Consider the following 19,193-nt stretch of genomic DNA (forward strand, 5'->3'; position numbering starts at 1 on the left):
CAGGATGCAAGGGTGGTTCAGTATTTTCAAAACAATCAATGTGACATATCACATCAATAAGAGACATATGATCATTTCAATAGATGCAGAAAAAGCATTTAACGAAGTACAATATCCATTCAAGATAAAATGCTCTGCAAGTAGATCTAGAGGGAACATGTCTCAACATAATAAAGGTCTTATATGAAAAACTACAGCCAACATCATACTCAATGGTGAAAAACAGAGCTCTTCCCCTAAGGTCAGAACTAAGACAAAGATGTCCACTCTCCTCACTTTTATTCAACGCAGTCCTTGAAGTCCTGACATTGCCATAGCAGCATTTTTCTAGATATGTCTCCTGAGACAGGAAACTAAACCTAGAATTCTATAAACTACTGAAACATTAAAATAGGGTGCCTGGGTGGCTCAGTGGGTTAGCATCTACCTTTGGCTCAGGTGATGATCCCAGGAAGCTGGGATCGAGCCTCGCATCAGGTTCCCCGCTCAGTGGGGAGTCTGCTTCCCTCTGCCCCTCCCCCTGCTCATACTTCCCCCACCCCTTCTCTCTCAAGTAAATAAAATCTTAAAAACACACACACATCAAAATAAAAAGTTTCTGGGGCGCCTGGGTGGCTGTCATTAGGCGTCTGCCTTTGGCTCAGGTCATGATCCCAGGGTCCTGGGATTGAGCCCCGCATCGGGCTCCCTGCTCTGCGGGAAGCCTGCTTCTTCCTCTCCCTCTCCCCCTGCTTGTATTCCCTCTCTCGCTGTGTCTCTCTCTGTCAAATAAATAAATAAAATCTTTAAAAAAAATAAAAATAAAAAGTTTCTGCACAGTGAAGGAAACAATCAACAAAACTAAAAGAACAACCTACAGAATGGGAGAACATATTTGCAAATGACATTATCTGATAAAGGGTTAGTATCCAAAATATATAAAGAACTTATAAAACTCAACACCCCAAAAATGAATAATCTAATTAAAAATGGACAGAGATATTAACAGACATTCTTCCAAAGAAGTCATCCAGATGGCTAACAGACACATGAAAAGATGCTCAACATCATTCATCATCAGGGAAATGCAAATCAGAAGTACAATGAGATATTACCTCACACCTGTCAGACTGGCTAAAATCAACACCACAGGAAACAAGTGCTGATGAGGATGTGGAAAAAAAATGCACTGCTAGTGGGAATGCAAACTGGTGCAGGCACTGTGGAAAACAGTATGGAGGTTCCTCAAAAAAATTAAAAATAGGACTACCCTACAATCCAAGAATCACAATAGTATTTACCCCCAAAATACAAAAACACTAATTTAAAGGGATACATGCACCCCTATGTTTATTGCAGCATTATTTACAATAGTCAAATTATGGAAGCAGCCCAAGTGTCCATCGATAGATGAATTAAAGGATAAAAAGGTGTGGTATGTTTATATATATATATATATACACATATACAAATGGTGTTGAGAAAACAGGACAGCCACATACGAAAGAATAGAACTGGACCACTGTCTTTCACCATACACAAAAACAAACTCAAAATGGATTATAGACCTAAATGTGAGACCTGAAACCATAAAAATCCTTGAAGGGAACACAGGCAGTAATCTGATATATATATATATATAGACACACACACACACAAGAATATTTTTCCACTGTAAAAAAGAATGAAATCTTGCCATTTGCAAGGACATGGATAGAGGTAGAGAGCATTACACTAAGTGAAATAAGCCAGAGAAAGACAAATACCATATGATTTCACTCATATGTGGAATTTAAGAAACAAATGAACAAAGTAAAAAAGACAAACCAAGAAACAGACTCTTTAACTATAGAGAAAAAAAGTGATGGTTACCATAGGGGATGTTGGTGGGGGGATGGGTGAAATAGGGGATGGGGATTAAAGAGTAAAAAATTAATGGAGGTGATGAAAGAAATTATGGAGATGAAAAAAAATTAATGGAGAAAGCAAAAAAGAATTTACAAAAAAAGGAGATTCCATCTGTCTTAAGGGATTTACCTCAGTAACAGGAGGGAAAACAAAAGTGTTAATATTCTTGAATTACAGTAAGTATCAGAATTAAACCATATCTTTATCTCACAGATGCAAATAAGTACGAGACTATAATAAGAGTTCTTAAAACATCAGTGTACAATCTCGAAAAAAACAGAATTGTCTGTGTGTCCCAGTTTAGGCAGAAGATACATTTCTGAAGAAATGAAGTCTGTTATAATAAAAATGTGTACATGTTTGAATGTTCAAATTTTCACAACAAAATGTAAATAGTTTTCAAATCAATGTATTAGAAGAGGGCAAGATAAATGAGTATTCCTTATGATTATATTATATATTAGAATTTGGGCAAATACAGAAGGAAAATATTTTTTATTCAGAAGTCACATTTGGTTGCATCAACAATTTATATCCAAAGGGAAAAAAGAGACAGTAAATATTTATACAGAAAATACCCTCAGTAATTGTTTTGAAACATCTTTGGAAAGAATTCAAGTTCACCCACTTAAAGGATACAATTCAATGATTTTTAGTACAGAGTTGCACAACCACTACCATAATCTAAGTGTAGAATATTTTCATTATCCCAACAAGAAACCCTGCACCAAAAATTACTCCACTCTCCCTCACTCATCCCCACTCCCAAGTAAGCAATAATCTATTATCTACCTCTATCGATTTGCCTGTTCTGGAGATTTTATATAAATGGAAACATATAATATGTGCTCTTTTGTGGCTGACTTTTTTCACTTAACATGCTTTCTAGGTTCACCCACGTGGTAGCATGTATCAGGACTTCATTTCTTTATATTGCTGAATATAATTATTCATTGTATGGATGCACATTTTGTTTATCCATTCATCAACTGATGGACATTTGAGTTGTTTCCAGTCTCTGCTCTAGAAGTACTAACATGGACATATGTTTTCATTTTTCTTGGGTGTATTCCTAGGAATGGGACTTCTGGGTCATATGGTAAGTCTATGTTTAACATTTTGAGGAACTGCCAAACTTTTCCAAAGTGGTTGTACCATTTTACATCCCCACCAGCAATGAATGAGGTTTCCAATTATACCACATGCTTGTCTGCACTTGTTATTGGCTTTTTTATTATTATTATAGGTAGCCTGGCAGATAGGAAAATAGCATCTCACTTGGTTTTGATTTGCATTTCTTCATAATGACTTATGATGCTGAGCATCTTTTCAGGTGCTTAATGGTCATGTGCATATTTTCTCTGGAGAAAGGTCTCTTCGGAGCCTTTGCCTATTTTTTTAATTGGGATATTTGTCTTTTAATTGAGTTGTTAGAGTTCCTTACATATTCTGGATACAAGTCCCTTGTCCTATCTATAACTCGCAAATATTTTCTCCCATTGCATGGGCTATTTGCTTTCTTGATGATATCCTTTGCAGCACAAAGTGTTTGATTTTGACATAGTTCAATTTATCTGTTTTTCTTTTGCTGTTGTGCCTTTGATGTTATGTCTAAGAAGCCGCTGCCTAACCCAAAAGTTTAATAGTTTTAGCTCTTATATTTAGGTCTATGATCCATTTGCATTCATTCTTATGTATGGTGTGAAGTAGGAGTCCAACTTCATTTATTTGCGTGTGGATATTCAGCTGTCCCAGCACCAACTGTTGAAAAGACCATTCCTTGCCTACCTATTTACCCTTGTCAAAAGTCAGTTGATCCATAAGTGGAAAGGTTTATTTTTTTTTTTTTAAGATTTTATTTATTTATTTGACACAGAGAGAGTGAGAGAGAGAGAGAGAGCATAAGCAGGGGGAGTGGCAGGCAGAGGGAGAGGCAGGCTCTGTGCTGAGCAAGGAGCCCGATGTGGGGCTCGATCCCAGGACCCCGGGATCATGACCTGAGCCGGAGGCAGACGCTTAATGACTGAGCCACCCAGGCACCCCGAAAGGTTTATTTCTTGATGCTCGTTGAACTATAGGTCTACTCTTATGCCATACCACGCTGTCTTGATAACTTTGTGGTAGTTTTGAGGTTAGGAAGTATGACTCTTCCAACTTTGTTCTTCCTTTTCAAGATTGTTTTGGCTGTTCCAGACTCCTTAGATTTAGTATCAGTTTGTCAATTTTGCAAAAAAAAAAAAAAAAAAAAAAAAGCAAGCTTTGATTTTGAGAGGGATTGTATTGAAACTGGTAACTCAATTAAGGGAGTACCGCCATCTTAACAATACCAAGTTTTCTGATACATGAACATGAGATGTCCTGTCAGTAATATCTGAAGAACTACCTTTAAACTGCTTAAATTTGCCTCATCATGGAAATAAAAAGAAAACTATGCAGAACACGCTGCTGAGACCATAAAGAAAATAATGAATGATTATACTCTGGCCCACTATCTGAGTATAATCTCTTACCACGTAACAGGAGCTCCAGAACCATTCATACTCTTTGATTCTAATAATGATACCACTGGAGCTATAACCCAAAGAAATAACTCAAAAAAGAAAAGAAAAATATGCTAGCTATTGAAGTACTTACTCTCATAGTGAAATACTGGGAAATAATAGAGAAACAATAATAATCAAATATCTCAACAATTTCCCAACAAGGAAATATCAAATTATTAACACAACAGAAATCTAAATAGCCTGTATACCAGTTACTTAAAAAAAAGATATTAAAACTGATTTATAAATGAAATTGTATAAAGTCTCATGTGTATATTAAAGATCACAAAATAGGGACGCCTGGGTGGCTCAGTTGGTTAAGCGACTGCCTTCGGCTCAGGTCATGATCCTGGAGTCCCTGGATCGAGTCCCGCATTGGGCTCCCTGCTCGGCAGGGAGTCTGCTTCTCCATCTGACCCTCCCCCTTCTCATGTGCTCTCTCTCATTCTCTCTCTCTCAAATAAATAAAATCTTAAAAAAAAAAATCACAAAATAATTTGAAAACAGCTTAGAATTTAAGTATCACTGGGTTATTTTTATGAAGTTGCTTAACATCTTAAACTATTATGTAGGTGTTTTAAAAGGAGAGGCCTCCCTTGTCACCTGTAGCATGCAGGAGGGCATGCTGTGACAACCCACTCATTATTACCTGTGATTCAGCATTAATGCTGCTGACTAGCAGAATCCGTTTAGCAATACTGTTATCAAGGACACCTAACAATAGATCGTGCTTTTAACCCCTACCCTTAGGACTAGGGCTAATGTAGGCAAGGGAAAGCTCATCCTCTTATGCACATGTAGTGAGCTTAGGGATAAAAATCATTAACCTTCTACGTGCTTTTCAGCCCAACAGCCTGTAATGACAGAGTTGAAAGACCAGCATATGTACTTAACCTATTAGCAATCTGGGTTACTATCCTCTTCTCATTTCAGTGAACAGTTATTAATCTACATGATACAGATTTATCTTGCTGGAAAGTGGAGACAAATATATCCCCCCATCTCTCCTACACCAGCTTGAACCAATCTCTCGTTTTGTGTTCTTCTAAGAATAAATGGCAACTCTATTTTTTGGCGCCTGGAGTAATAAAGAGAACCCATGTAGGATGGAGGAAGGAAGACTACAATTAACAGAACTTCAGGGAATTATTTCTCTTCCTGCATCGCCTTTTTCCTGATCCTATAAATAACAACATGACATCATGCTGGCAAGGCCTGCTGTTCCAATACAAGAGGCAGGCTTGCTCTTCGACAGATGCGAAGAAACGCTGCCACCGAACAGCTCCCATGATCCTGTCCACACGCCCCAGAGACGAGCGCTCAGGCCCAGGCCCTCCGGGTACGCAGCACTCCTGTGCTGGCCCCCGCTCTCCACCACCCCTGCGGGCCTCCTGTCTCTCTTCTCCAGCTGATACATTAATCACCAAGGGTATCAACCTCCACTTTTCTGTCCCTGTCACAATCATAAACGGATGGGCTAAAAAGCATCACAGACCTCCCACTGATTCTGGGGAGCATCAGTGAAAAATGTCACTTCATCTTAATAAAAGTACAGAGAGAAAGCACTACAGTCCATTTTTTAAAAGGGGCCTCAGACAGCTGAAGTCACCGAAAACAACGGGCAGAAAGGTCCACAGACAGGACACACGCTGGCGTAGATGTGTGCAAGCCTTTCCCACAGAACTTCGTAGCCAGTCGAAGGAGAAGAACCCCGACCCTCTTGGAAGGAGGTGGGACAGCAGACTGACATGAATGTGGAGGGAAGGCCAACCATCAAACCTGTCCCAGCAGGGCTCTGTTCTGGGGAATGAAACCACATCCTATTGCAGGCCTTCTCAGAGGGAAGGGGAGGGAGGTCAAGTACAACACAGGGGAGCGGACTGCAACGACAAGGCTGCATTTCTCAGCACAAACAAGGTAGTTTCCAATAAGAGAGAGAGGAGATGCTCGGGGGACAGACACACATATGAAAGGTAGGGTTCATTGTAACCTCTTCAGCGTGGCCTCCAGGAGGCCTTGCACAAACTTCCTTTTGTCCTCACGAAGCAGTACTGTGATTGTAATGGTCTGAGAGGCAGTTACAGTCAAATGCCTCGCGGGCTGAGCGGTGGTGGGGGGCGGTGGTGAGGGGGCATGGGGTGGGGGTCACCGGGCTCACGCCTGCCCATTTGGGCGCTCGCTGCCATAAGCAGAGACTCCATTTCGATCCAATTGCTTTTTACCTCCTTTATTCAGTTCACTTCTTTAGAGTCGTACTTCTCTAGCCAGCACATCAGCACTTAAATACCTGGTTCTGTACCCTCCTTAGGAGGACAATCTCTTTATTCCAATTGTGAAGACAGTTATGCATCTCCTTTCTTCAGAACTGGTTTCAGAAACAGGCAGAGGTTCCACACAAGAGAAGCAGACAGTCCTTGATAATCAACTTTTTTTTTTTTAAGATTTTATTTATTTGAGAGAGAGCGAGCGAGAGAGGGAACAGAAGCAGGGGGAGTGGGAGAGGGAGAAGCAGGCTTCCCGCGGAGCAGGGAGCCCGATGCGGGGCTCGATCCCAGGACCCTGGGATCATGACCTGAGCCGAAGGCAGACGCTCAACGACTGAGCCACCCAGGCGCCCCGATAATCAACTTTTTCTTAAGAAACGACATCACTCTCGTTGATCAGTGGATTTCTCATTGATCGATGGATTCATCTGTTCATTCAACAAACACACTGAGGGCCAGTCTTATGCAAGGCCATGACTGTTGTTGCCCAAATCCAAACCCAAGGTTTTAAATGTCAGCACTAGGGATATTCAAAAGGTAGGAGTCCCAGATTAGAAGTTTCAAAACAAGAATTCTCAAAATGCTTAACAACCTCATTAGAATGTTTATCAACTTTCATTTATTCAGATATTAAAAATTAGTTTCAGTACTAAGTAATCATGATATAGCATGTGCATGATATAAGTGTATACTTATAAAATATATAAGTGTATACTTATAAAATCAAATACATATATATATTATAAACTAAGCAGATGGTTAAAACTAAAGGGGAGGGAAGTTGTGCAAATCTGTACTGTTTAAGGGAGAAAAGAGGACTGGAGAGAAATAAAAACAAGTAATTAAAATGTAGACTTGTGTCAATACTTTTTAAATAACCAAGAAAAATACTCATTCATCACTTGTACGTTAATGGACTTACCACTACCATAGATTTACTGAAAAGTACAAAAATTCAAAAGTAGAGCTATAAATTGACATTTTAAAATTGAGATTACTATGCAACATCTAGGACCAACTTCAGGGAAAAGTAAATATAGGTGCCCTATAGTACCTATAGCCCCTCTTGCTACATGCCACCCACTTTGCCAATCATGGGCTCAGTTTTACTGACCGCTTTCAACAGCAAAACAATTTTTTTCCCCCTCCTAAAAGGGAAAAAAAAAAAAGAAATTTGGTAACCCTACTTCCAGGCTTATATAAGAATAATAACAATAATACCCATCACACACTAGTTATATATCATTTATCCCATGCTAAGTACCGTAGGAACCCACCTGTGCCTCCCAGCAGCATGACAAGTCACATGGGAGAAGTCAACAGAGACCAGACAGGTAGTGAGAACACAGGAGGGTGGAGAAGGCTGGAGGTGGGAGCATAGAGACATACAGTGGGGAGAAGCAAAGGCAGTAAAGAGAGAGGATTCTTTCTGCAGTCTGGCTGAGCTTCATGCTTCAGCAGCCCCAAAGAGCACAGGGGGCACCCCATCCTGACACACCCCACGTACCACCAAAGGTGTGGAACTCCACTGCTAGGTCAGGTTAGGCCGTAACAGCAGGAAATCACGAAACCACAACAGCAAGGGTTATCAAAGGTCAGGACGGGGTGGTTATGTCAAAGACCCCCTCCACCCCCCAGACGGACTCCAAATTGTCCCAGAGCACATAAACAGTTGTTCATGAAATTAAAGCGAGAGCGGGCAAGTGCGCAGGATTTGAAAATAACACATACAGAAAATGAAAACTAAGCAGCCCATATTGAGCTCGTCACCCTGCATGACAGCAAGCTTACACAAAAGCAGCTGTTCAAATTATTTTGTAGACTGACTCACTGAACAAACTTCGTGTCATATGACACATCTGCCAAAGTTAAAGCCTGCAGACCGTGTTCTCTAAGTGTTTGCTGATAAGAAGATCTCAGGGGTCCTATCTCTAGCCTAAATGCTTACTGAAAATTAAAAAAAAATTATCTGCAAGCAGATGTGTCAGCAGAGCCCTGTGTTTTCAGAAACCAGGTCTGGGACTTTACAGGCCTTACCGAAAGTCTCCGACAAGAGCGGTGACAGCCTCTCTGGGATGTCCCCCCTCTGGAAACAAAGCCTTCTCCACCCCCAACCCCACCCCTGACAGCTTTCTTGGGGTCACCTGGGAAGACAAATGAAATGCTGCTGTCTGGGCACTGTGAGGACAATCCCAGTAATATTCCAAGTTAGCCCCAAAACCTTTCATCTTCTGGGCCTGGGGGAAGGGCCAAACAGAAACCACCGGCACATTCCCTTGGGCCTGAGGCTACAGCTCACTAATTAGAAGCAGAAACAGATCTTTTTTTTTTTTTGAAAACCAAGCATCAGTTCGGCAAGCAAGCTGCTTCACGGTGAAGTGGTCCTAACATCTACCACCCACACTCAGATCACAACTCTCCCCCCTAGAAAGAGCCCGAATGCCTGCCAAGAATTATATAATGCCAGTTATGAACCGCCCCAAACTGTATTTAGAAGGGTCCTCTGACGGTTGTGGCTTCCTCATTTCTAGGAGCATCCCAACACAGTGAATAACCACTTACTTTTACATCCACTCAGTCCCTGACAGGAATGAACTGCGGCGCAAACTAAAACCATCACAAATTAAGTGTTGGGGGGGAGGGGTGAGAAGGCATCATTTTAGCTAAAAGTTAAGCATTTTTGTTTTAAAATAAAAAAATTTACGAAAAGAGCAAGCTTAACAAGAGATAAACCCTTACTTTTACATTTCTATTTAACAGCTTCAAAATCCAATTTAGAGCATTCGTTGATCTGGGGGGAGTAAAGAGAGAGAATTCTAATAAATGCCCAATGCTAAGGTGCCTTACTGCACACAACTGTAACTTCTGGCTCTCACCCCGGGCGGCAAATCTGTTAACACCGAACCTAGTCTCATCATGTTCAGAGTTATTCAAAATGTATAATGCCTGCCCTTTAAGAAATGGACATTTAATGGGGCACCTGGGTGGCTCTGTTGGTTAAGCGGCCAACTCTTGGTTTCAACTCAGGTCATGATCTCGGGGTTATGAGTTCCAGCCCCGCATTGGGCTCATGCTCAGTGGGGAGTCTGCTTGAGATTCTCTCTGTCCCTTTCCCTCTGCCCCTCCCCCTGGCTCATGCTCTCTCTCTAAAAATAAATAAATCTCTTTTTTTTTAAAAAAAGAAAAGGACATTTAAGAAAGCACTGACCCTGTAACCCAACTTCCATGCAAAAATGGTCACTGAAGTGAGAAGGCTTAGTCAATTTAAAATGTCCTTATACAGTGTGATTTTGTCCTGCACAAACCCAAGGGAGCAGAGAAACTTTAGTAAACTGAACATCCTTCCCTACATGGAAGACCATAACCCTGAGCTTAAAAGGAAAGAATGCTAACAAAAAGACTGGGCTGCACAAGAAATTGATCAGAACTATGTTTCTAAGACAGCGAGGGGAAAAAAGGGAGAAACAGAACTGAAGGCTCACAGGCCTAACTGCAAAGAAAAACAGTTTCAAAATAATGAGAAAAAAACCAATTCAGGCATAGGTGCAAATAATTCAGATCCTGGTGAGCTTTCTGTACTGTTTCAATTATAAATCATCAGCAGAGTCTCTAAAATACAACTTCCATATATAAAGGTGAGGAGTCCTCGGATTTAAGGAGGCACTTCACGAGGGAAAGGAATTATTTGGGAAGTAATATACACTCTGTTGCCAACAAAAAAAATTAATGAATAAATCATCCCTGTGCTCGCAAAAGCATTCCCAGGCAAAAATCTTCAAATGCGCTCATGGCGTTTCTTGGGGGCTGACTTCTAGAATCAACTGTGCTGGAGAGCACCCGGTTACCTGGAGGACAGGGGTTGTAGAAAGCTTGCAATGATTCTCTGCAAGCTGCTGGTGCACCTGGCATAACAGATCCCTTTTTCTACAAAACGCAGATGACATTTTGTATCTATGTCCCAGGGTTCCTCTGGGGATTAAATGGGATATTGTGAATAAAGCGCCTGGCACAGGACTGGCCCAAAGGAAGCCCATGAAAAAGCCACAAAAGCTATAATGTTTCAAAGCTGATGGGGCCCTTGTTATTTCACACAGTAACTGAATCATAAATCAATTGTTAACCAAGATGAAAATTTAGACACAGATTATTAGTAACTCCAGAAAAGGAAAAGGATCGTATTTTGTGTTCTTCAACGAAGACATGTGCTCATGCTCCAAGTACGCCAATCTTGTCTAATTACCGGGGAGAGAGCTCACCGCCCCCTTCCTCGCCCACATCTCCCAAACAGAAGGTTACTGACTAACATCCTGGGTTCCTGGAAGAGGCTTTTGTAGCAACAGTGCAGCGAAAAGCACAAGAACCAAACGTTCCTTGGCCCAGTGACATTTGGGCTCATTTTGATAGGAGTACCCGGAGTGAGAATTACAGATCTGACCCACAGAAGGCTTTATTTAAAAACATGCGGAAGGCACAGTACCTCTAATCGTTGTATGCGTCCCTTGAAAAACATGAAGAGGGAAGAATTTGGGTAAGCAGCTTCTTTTTTGAGAAGAATTTCCTTCGCTTCGTCCAGGCCTGCTTTGTTATCACTGCCGTCCAAGGCAAAAAACGGACGGACTACAGTATGATACCAGAGCAGAGCCAATCTAAAGAAGAGGGAAAGAAACGTTGAGCAAGACTTTTCTTATAGTGGTTCTACTTTTTAAAAACTCAGTAGGTGCTCTTCCAGAACACTCTCTTTCCAAAAAGCTTACTATGCAGTCTTTGAAGAAGTAAATTCAGAGTATCTTTCTTCATATTATCAATATTTGGGAAAACTTGACACTTTGGCACAGCATATAAATCAGCACACTCCCATCAGGTGACAGGAGAACAATATGATAAAAGCATGTAGCTTTTCTGAAACTTCCAGATGGCTCTTGAAAGTATGGACTGATGTAAATCTCTGAATTCGGAACTTCACTCATCAATGCACCAATCAGAAACAGTAACTGTTTACCATGAATTTACTGTCCCCTGATAATAAAAGCATTACTTTTCTGCAAAAGGAAAATGCTGTTTTCTCTTGTGTTCACAAAGTTAGAGTGTAAGTTTCAGAATTCAAATTTAAATATGGGAACCACAGACACAAATTATACTAAAATGGGTTAAAATAAGTCAGAGAACCAGAAAAAAGGCTCTTTCTCTGGCCTTTGAGGATGCTCAATTTGAAAAACAAATAATTACTTAAAATTCCCTTACTTCAAACTCATCCTTTCAAGAAAAATACCATGTTAAATAAACTCGATAACTAAAATAGATTCATTAGGATCTGCTTTAATGAATAGGCAAAAATGTTTCACCAACACATCAAATATTATTACATAAATGCACGCTTCTAGCATGTTTATAAAATTGGTTCTCTTCTGGAGATCACACTAATTTGCATTACCAATTCACTTCTTTCCAGAAAATACTAAGATATAAATAGACAAATTATCACATGTTACAAAACTGTTAAATCAAATTAAAATACCACTGTTTATGTAATTTAATGACTTTGGGGAGGCACAGATATTTTTGAAATGAAAATTTAATGATCTTTTTAATAGCTACCAACGGATTAAGAGTGAATATCCAAATTCCTCAATCTTGATAGGAGTAGAAACAGAGCTTACTGAAGTTCTTTGTGGTATCAACATTTTTTGGAAAAACTGATAAGTAGTGTAATGTCAAAGGGCATCTAGTGTCTGGTAAAATTACTCAAATTGCAAATGGTAGATATTTACCAGACTGAAAAAAAAAAAAATCACACTGTTTTTAACCGATGGAGGAGACGGTGAATCCTTGCTCTGGAGAGTTATACCAGCTTCTCCACACTCCTATTTAAATAACTGTCATTTCAGTTTACTCTAACATGACTCAATTTAGATTAACATGACTCAATTTAGTTGACCAGCACAAAATATCCAAGTCACATATGAGAGACCAATGAACCAACCAGGATCAAAGAAAATTACGCAGTATCAAGATTCTCTGTAAGAATTAAAATTTTAAGGGTCGCCTGGGTGGCTCAGTTGGTTAAGCGACTGCCTTTGGCTCAGGTCATGATCCTGGAGTCCCGGGATCGAGTCCCGCATCGGGCTCCCTGCTCGGCAGGGAGTCTGCTTCTCCCTCTGACCCTCCTCCCTCTCATGCTCTCTGTCTCTCATTCTCTCTCTCGCAAATAAATAAAATCTTAAAAAAAAAAAAGAATAAAAATTTTAAAATCACCAAAAAGGCTTATCGAATTCCTATTCCTTAAAAAATTCAAAAATCAGGATCATGAATCTCAGTGACTGTGGTCAAGGTCACAAAAACTGCTTATAAAATCATTTGAGGTTGAAAAAGGTGATCATTTTACCTGTTTAAAATAATACAGGACTCATGAGAGTCAGGAACAATGTCCTGCTCTCTAACGTCAGCTCCAAAGTCAGCTTATAAAATACCACCAAAAATGCAGTTCTCGGGGTTGCATTAAAAGACATAATGCATGGCATCACGTCAACCAACGAAGCTATTTACCTGAAGTTTCCTTTAAAGGCTTTGATTGTCGTTTACTTACTTTCAACACTATATTATCTACCAAAGCATTGCAATACAGCTACTCACGTAGCTAAAGGGGCCTTCATGTCCTTACTTTCGCTTGCATACATCAGTGAAGAAAGCCCTTGCAGGCGGTCTCCAGGAAAACCCAGCAGGTTGATGATTTTGAGCAGGTTGGGGGGCACCATGGATATGCAAAGGTGAAAAAGGCCATATCCAAAGCTAACAGCACCTTTCAGTCTGTTTAGAGACTCCTCAGACACCCCTTCAGCCACAATGTGATTATCATTTGCAGCGTCAGAAGTCAAAGGCTCTTCAGTTAGCTTCTTCTGATACAGCTCCTGAAGGGCACTGATGTCCAGATAGCATTTATTGTAAATCTTCCAGGCTTTCCTAAGGATCCACCCACCTTTTATATAGGCTACAGAGAAGGGGAGAAAGCATGAGAAAAATAAGCATTCAAAATAATTTTCTGTGTTGGTAAGGGATATTGAAGAATGACCTGAAATTCAAGCAAAAATTAAAAAAAAAACAAACACACAATAAAAATGACCATCACCCATTGCACCTTGTTTTCTGCAGAGGGCTTAAATTCCTTATTTGTTTCCCTTTACTACACTGGATGACCACTCGGCCAGAACCACATATCTTTTTTTGTTCACTGTTCTATCAAGCCCCTCATACACGAGCTGCGACGCAGTAGATGATATGCACCGCAAGACTAAATGCGTGACTACCAGCCTGCAAGCATCACGTGAACCCGATTTCTGTTCACGTGCTCCGTGAAACATGAACCTCCACCGTGTTTTTCTGAACTACCATGGCAACTTCACTGATGAACCTCTTTTAGAACTCTTACGTTTGTCTACCCCGTGTTTCGTTCCTCCGAAAGAGCAAGTTTTAAGTCTAATTCACTGCTAAAAGCACACCCCAGCATCAAGCATGGCAACTTGCCAAAAAATAAAACAAGCAAACAAAAAGGATGAATTTATACCTATGGAGTGAACGAATGGGCAGTTTATTAAGGTGTAAGTCATCGGTGTTAAATGCAGAAATGCAAACAATCCCCCATTCATCTGTATCTAATGCCTACTGTGTGGCTTCAGCGTACCTTGCTTAGGATGGCGTTATTTGGTCTATGAGGATGACACTCATCCCCTGTCCCAGCCTACATCTAGACAGATCCAGTGAAGGAAGGTGGCAAAAAGAAGCTACTTCGCACCAGAGGTGAGAAGCTGTTATTTATAAAGCTGCTTCCATGATTTCCCGTCAGACCAATTTTTAACACAGCCCTCACAGTCTCTGAAAGAGATTTCACAGATACGACATGGGATTGACCCACCAGTTCCAGGCTCCACTGGCCCCTCTCACACAAGCCCACAGGTCCTGCCTCACCCTCTCCTCCTGTGAACACTTAACACCTTCTGATGGAGAAGGGAAGGGGCAGCTGATTTATCTGTGCTCATCTGAGTGTATCATCACCATACTTTTGAGGAAAGGTCTTCTATAGGGAATTTTCTGCAGAAAAGAGCTTATACACTCAGCACTGTTACCAATATGGGACCAGTCATCTGAGCCCAGTGCACCAATGGAAAACAAAACGAGCTGTCCCGGGTTTCCAGGCCCTTTAGACAGCAGAAAAAGAAGTCTGTAAAAAGTTATTTTTAAATTACAGAAAATACATAACATAAAATCTGATTTATAAAAGTCTAATCCCTAAGAGTGATCTAAGAACACACGGTATATACAGAAAAGACCTACCAGAGCGGGCCTACTGCTAGCCTTTGAAAGGCCTGCTTACAAGACTGGCCCTTGGCTGGGGTCTGTGAACTTGGACTTGGGAGGGTTCCCAGCATTCTCAGAACTGATAAGAGTGGCTCACTGTACCTACCACCCTGCTTGTAGAAGTAGTATGTTTTATGTTGAACACCTGCTTTCCTCCTGGGGCCTGGAATTTGGGTATGTGCAAGACAAGAATATATCTACGCATGGTCAGCCCCCAACAAAAAGTCTGCGTGCTGCATCTCTAACAAGCTTCTCGATTGAGAACAAAACTCACTGCCCAGAGAATTAAGCATGTCCTATGCAACTCCACTGGGAGAAAATTTTGGGTCACTTGTGCCTGAGTTTCCCTGGACGTCATCCCATGCATCATTTCCCTTTGGTTGTTTTGCTTTGTATCTTTTGCTGTAACAAATCACAGCCACGAGCATGATTATATATGGAGTCCTCCTGGAAAATCACTGCACCTGAGGGTCTTAAGGATCCTCAATCCATGGAATCAAGCTAAAATTTAATCAAGCTAATATTTTACTTAACTGTATCAATTTCTTGACAAATGATAACCATATCTCCTATGGGATCACAATTCAAAACACAACCATCCCACAAGTTCCAAGTTCTAGATTGTTAATGTCCTGTAGACTAAGTTCACTGAAAAGGATACTTACTGTAAGAGAGGATGAACAAAAAAAGCTTAATTTAAGGGAACTATTTTTATAACTGTATAGTTATAAAAGTAATACACATTTGAATACACATTTAGTTCAATTTAACAAAAAAAAAAATTTTTTTTTTTTGAGAGAGAGAGAGAGAGAGAGAGAGCGAGCGTGAGCAGGGGGAGGGGCAAAGGGAGAGAGAGAATCCACGCCCAGTACAAAGCCCAGTGCAGGGCTTGATCTCACGTCCCTGAGATCATGACTTGAGTCAAAATCAAGAGTCAGAGGCTTAACCAACTGAGCCACCCAGGCGCTCCAATTTAACAAAAATACTTACTGAGCAAATATTACATTTCAGGCACAGTTCTAGGAGAATCAAAGGGAAGTAAGATACAGATCCCGGCTGTAAGAGGCACAATGACTCTTCCCTTCTAAATGGAAGTACTGTGGGAAAAAGAAAGGTTGGAGAAAATCCTGAAACCTGTATGCTAACAAAGCACTCAGGTTGATTCAGTATGCCCACAAACTGGAAGCTCAGTTATGATCCAAAAAGCCCAATGTTGAATAGAAAAACAGAAAAAGAGAAAAGGAACACAAAACCAACTGGGATCTAATAAAGAGGAAAACACTGGCTACAGATTTAAAAAATGAAAAAAAGAAAACTCGCAAAACTCTAAAAATGTTAATTAGCTATTATGTTCCTATCGTGTGCCTAGCACTGTGCTTGGCAACTGAGGGATACAAAAGGACCAGAAGACATAATCTCAGCCCTTCAAATGCCCACAATAAAACTGAAAAATAAATGAAAAAAATAAGTGCATAAGACTGTATATATCTTATGTGTTTGTTTATGTGCCCCACTGGGGTCCTATGGAGAAAAATGAAAACAAATCATGTAGGGATGATGGGTGAGTTTTTCTTTATTTCCTTTTTGTCACTAAATTTTTCTATGTAATGAATATGTAAATGAATTAGTGCAGAATAAGTATTGCAGGATTTCAGTAGAAAACTTTACTCCCTCCTCCCCGCCAGGCCTAACTGGAAATCTTAAGGAAAAAGTTTAATTCCATTTTCTCCTGCATTTCCAGGCTGCTGAGGCTTCATTCAGGAAGCAGAGCTTCCATCTAGGCAGAGGCAACATTCCAGGAGCAAGGAACACGAGTGTGAGTATGAAGGAACAGGTGAGCAAGCTGTTCAGAGCCAGAGTCCAAAAGGGGACACAGAGGCCAAAGGGGACACAGGGATGGCATGCTCGGGTTATGGGGGCCCCCTGATGTCCAACTAAGGACATGCACAGAAGCAGCAGGCCACTTCTAAGACTGGGGGTGAGGAGACCTGCAGTGTTAGTAATCCAGATCTCAGGTGAAGAGTCATAGCAGAGAATGGTAAGAATAGAAGCAAATGTCAAAATCCATCAGTGCCAACTGCACAGACTCCATCAACAAAAAATGACAATGGTAAAAACCCTATTTTTGGGGCGCCTGGGTGGCTCAGTCGTTATGCGTCTGCCTTCAGCTCAGGTCATGATCTCAGGGTCCTGGGATCGAGCCCCGCATCGGGCTCCTTGCTCAGCGGGAAGCCTGCTTCTCCCTCTCCCACTCCCCCTGCTTGTGTTCCTGCTCTCGCTATCTCTCTCTCTGTCAAATAAATAAAATCTTTAAAAAAAAAAAAAACAACCCTATTTTTATAAAATAAAAATGTAATTCCACATGTCTTTCTTTTCTTGCCTAAGAGAGGAGTTTAGGTGCCAATGTTTAAAAGCATATGTTAAAATCTGTCGTAACAAGTTTTAACATCTTTAATTTGAGCCGGGTAAGTAGAACCCAAAGTTTCGACTAAGTCGAAGACTGTAATTTGTGCAAGACAAAGTTAGCATGCATGTAGAGAAAGATTTTGTTTTTGCTACTTTCTAAGCTCAGAGAAACAGCTTCCCCAGGACTCTCACCCTACTTCCCTGTCCCAAATGCTATGACCAAAACATCTGAGCACAGCCGGACCCTGCCTACGGAGCAAAGGCTGAGTGAGGATCCGGCAGAGCTGGACGCGTGCCCCACGGCAGAAGCGCCGCAGCTCCTGCAGGGGGGACCCTCCGCCGGCTTGAAGCTACAGCAATGCAGCTAAGGAGCACACATTTTCCCAAAAGGTAGAGAAACAGTATTCAAGAGCCTCACATCCTGCACAGCCTTCCATATGGCTCCTCTGAAAGGTCAAATATAAATCAGGCAGCCACTGTTCTCTATGCTTTTGGAGACAGCAGAAAACCACAGACCATTTGCCCTCCCTTTTTAGGGCCAGCCTCAGTCAGCTGGGAGATGTAGGGGAGAGAGGAAACTTTGTCCCCATTAAGGGAAGTGCGGCATGGGGGCTGGGGGCAGGGAGTGGGAGTCCTTCCCAGGAAGAGGCAAGAATTGTCTAGAAAGTGAAAATACCAAGTCATACTAATTGATGTTGCAATAAATCTTAGAGACTTTTCAGCAGGGTATTGTATCTGGTGGGATCTTCTACCATAGCATTCTGTCTGTTCACTTGTCCTAGATGAGGCTGGTTAACCCCATAATGAGAGACTAGTTCAGGCTTACCTTTTTTATAACCCACATGAGACTTCGGGAGAAAAATGGGTTTCTTTTCACTTCTAAAAGACTTCTGAAAGACTCAACTTTTCCAATCTCAACTATTCTTGGGGCTCAGTGTTGAGCCACTTTTTCCTGAATGGCACCACCCCTCCTTCATCCCTTCAATTCACATATTATACACCCACCATGTGCTAGGGAACAGCGCAGCAGGTGCCAAGGACATAGAGGGGAAAATGGACTTCCGGTTCTTTATCACCCTGCTCAGGATCGTCCTTCATCTTCCCTCCGCAGTTTCCCAACTGCTCACTCCCTGTGCACCCAATCTGTGACTAACTTACACGTCTAGTGGGTGAAGTATGACCCTGAATTAGAATTGATGCACTCCTGCTTCTCCTCTACTAAACCTGCAGTCCCCTCAGGGCAAGAGCTACATCCCACTCACCTCTGAGCCCTGGCGCCTGTCACCCCACAGTGTGGGATGCAAAGTAGGAGCTCAGTAAGTGTGGGCGGAAAAGACAGCAGGTGGACACTGTTGCTGCCCTCAAGGAGATTACAGTCACATACCGTGGGCAGACATGTGCATAAACATTTGTATTGCTATGTGATGAATGCTCTGACGAGGCACAGAATCATGGAGAACAGCAAAGGGCAGACGACGAAGTGAGGAAGGAATGCATGAAGGAAGCTGGCCTGGGATGCACCTGGATAGGCAAGAGAGAAAGAAAGGGGCTGAGGGCCCTTCCCAACTGAGAGGGTAGCACACACAAGGGCAGGAGGCAAGCACAGGGCATTCAGGGAAGGGCTAGGAGCTCGGCTTAGCCGGCTGCGGGGCTGGGAAGGCAGGCAGGTTCGCACAGGCCACCTGAGGAAGGAATTCAAACTTCCCCTTGTAGGAGACGTACAACAGCTGAGTGTTTAAAGCAC

General features: G+C 41.6%; 1 protein-coding gene across 2 annotated transcripts in view; it reads right to left on the reverse strand.

Annotated features, from left to right (window-relative positions):
- Positions 1-19,193, reverse strand: part of TTC39C (tetratricopeptide repeat domain 39C) — a 101,640-nt gene that overhangs the window by 30,558 nt on the left and 51,889 nt on the right. For both annotated transcript variants that reach the window (XM_054510343.2, XM_045886916.3), the window contains 2 exons: positions 13,325-13,679; positions 11,172-11,340 (listed from right to left, as the gene is read on the reverse strand). In XM_054510343.2, the coding sequence (XP_054366318.1) occupies positions 11,172-11,340; positions 13,325-13,679 (524 nt within the window). The remainder of the gene's footprint in view (positions 1-11,171; positions 11,341-13,324; positions 13,680-19,193) is intronic.

The sequence above is a fragment of the Mirounga angustirostris genome, unplaced genomic scaffold (genome assembly GCF_029215605.1).
Source record: "Mirounga angustirostris isolate CCGP_5_RB_7025 unplaced genomic scaffold, mMirAng1.0.hap1 SCAF_14, whole genome shotgun sequence".
In the NCBI taxonomy this organism is placed as follows: domain Eukaryota; kingdom Metazoa; phylum Chordata; class Mammalia; order Carnivora; family Phocidae; genus Mirounga; species Mirounga angustirostris.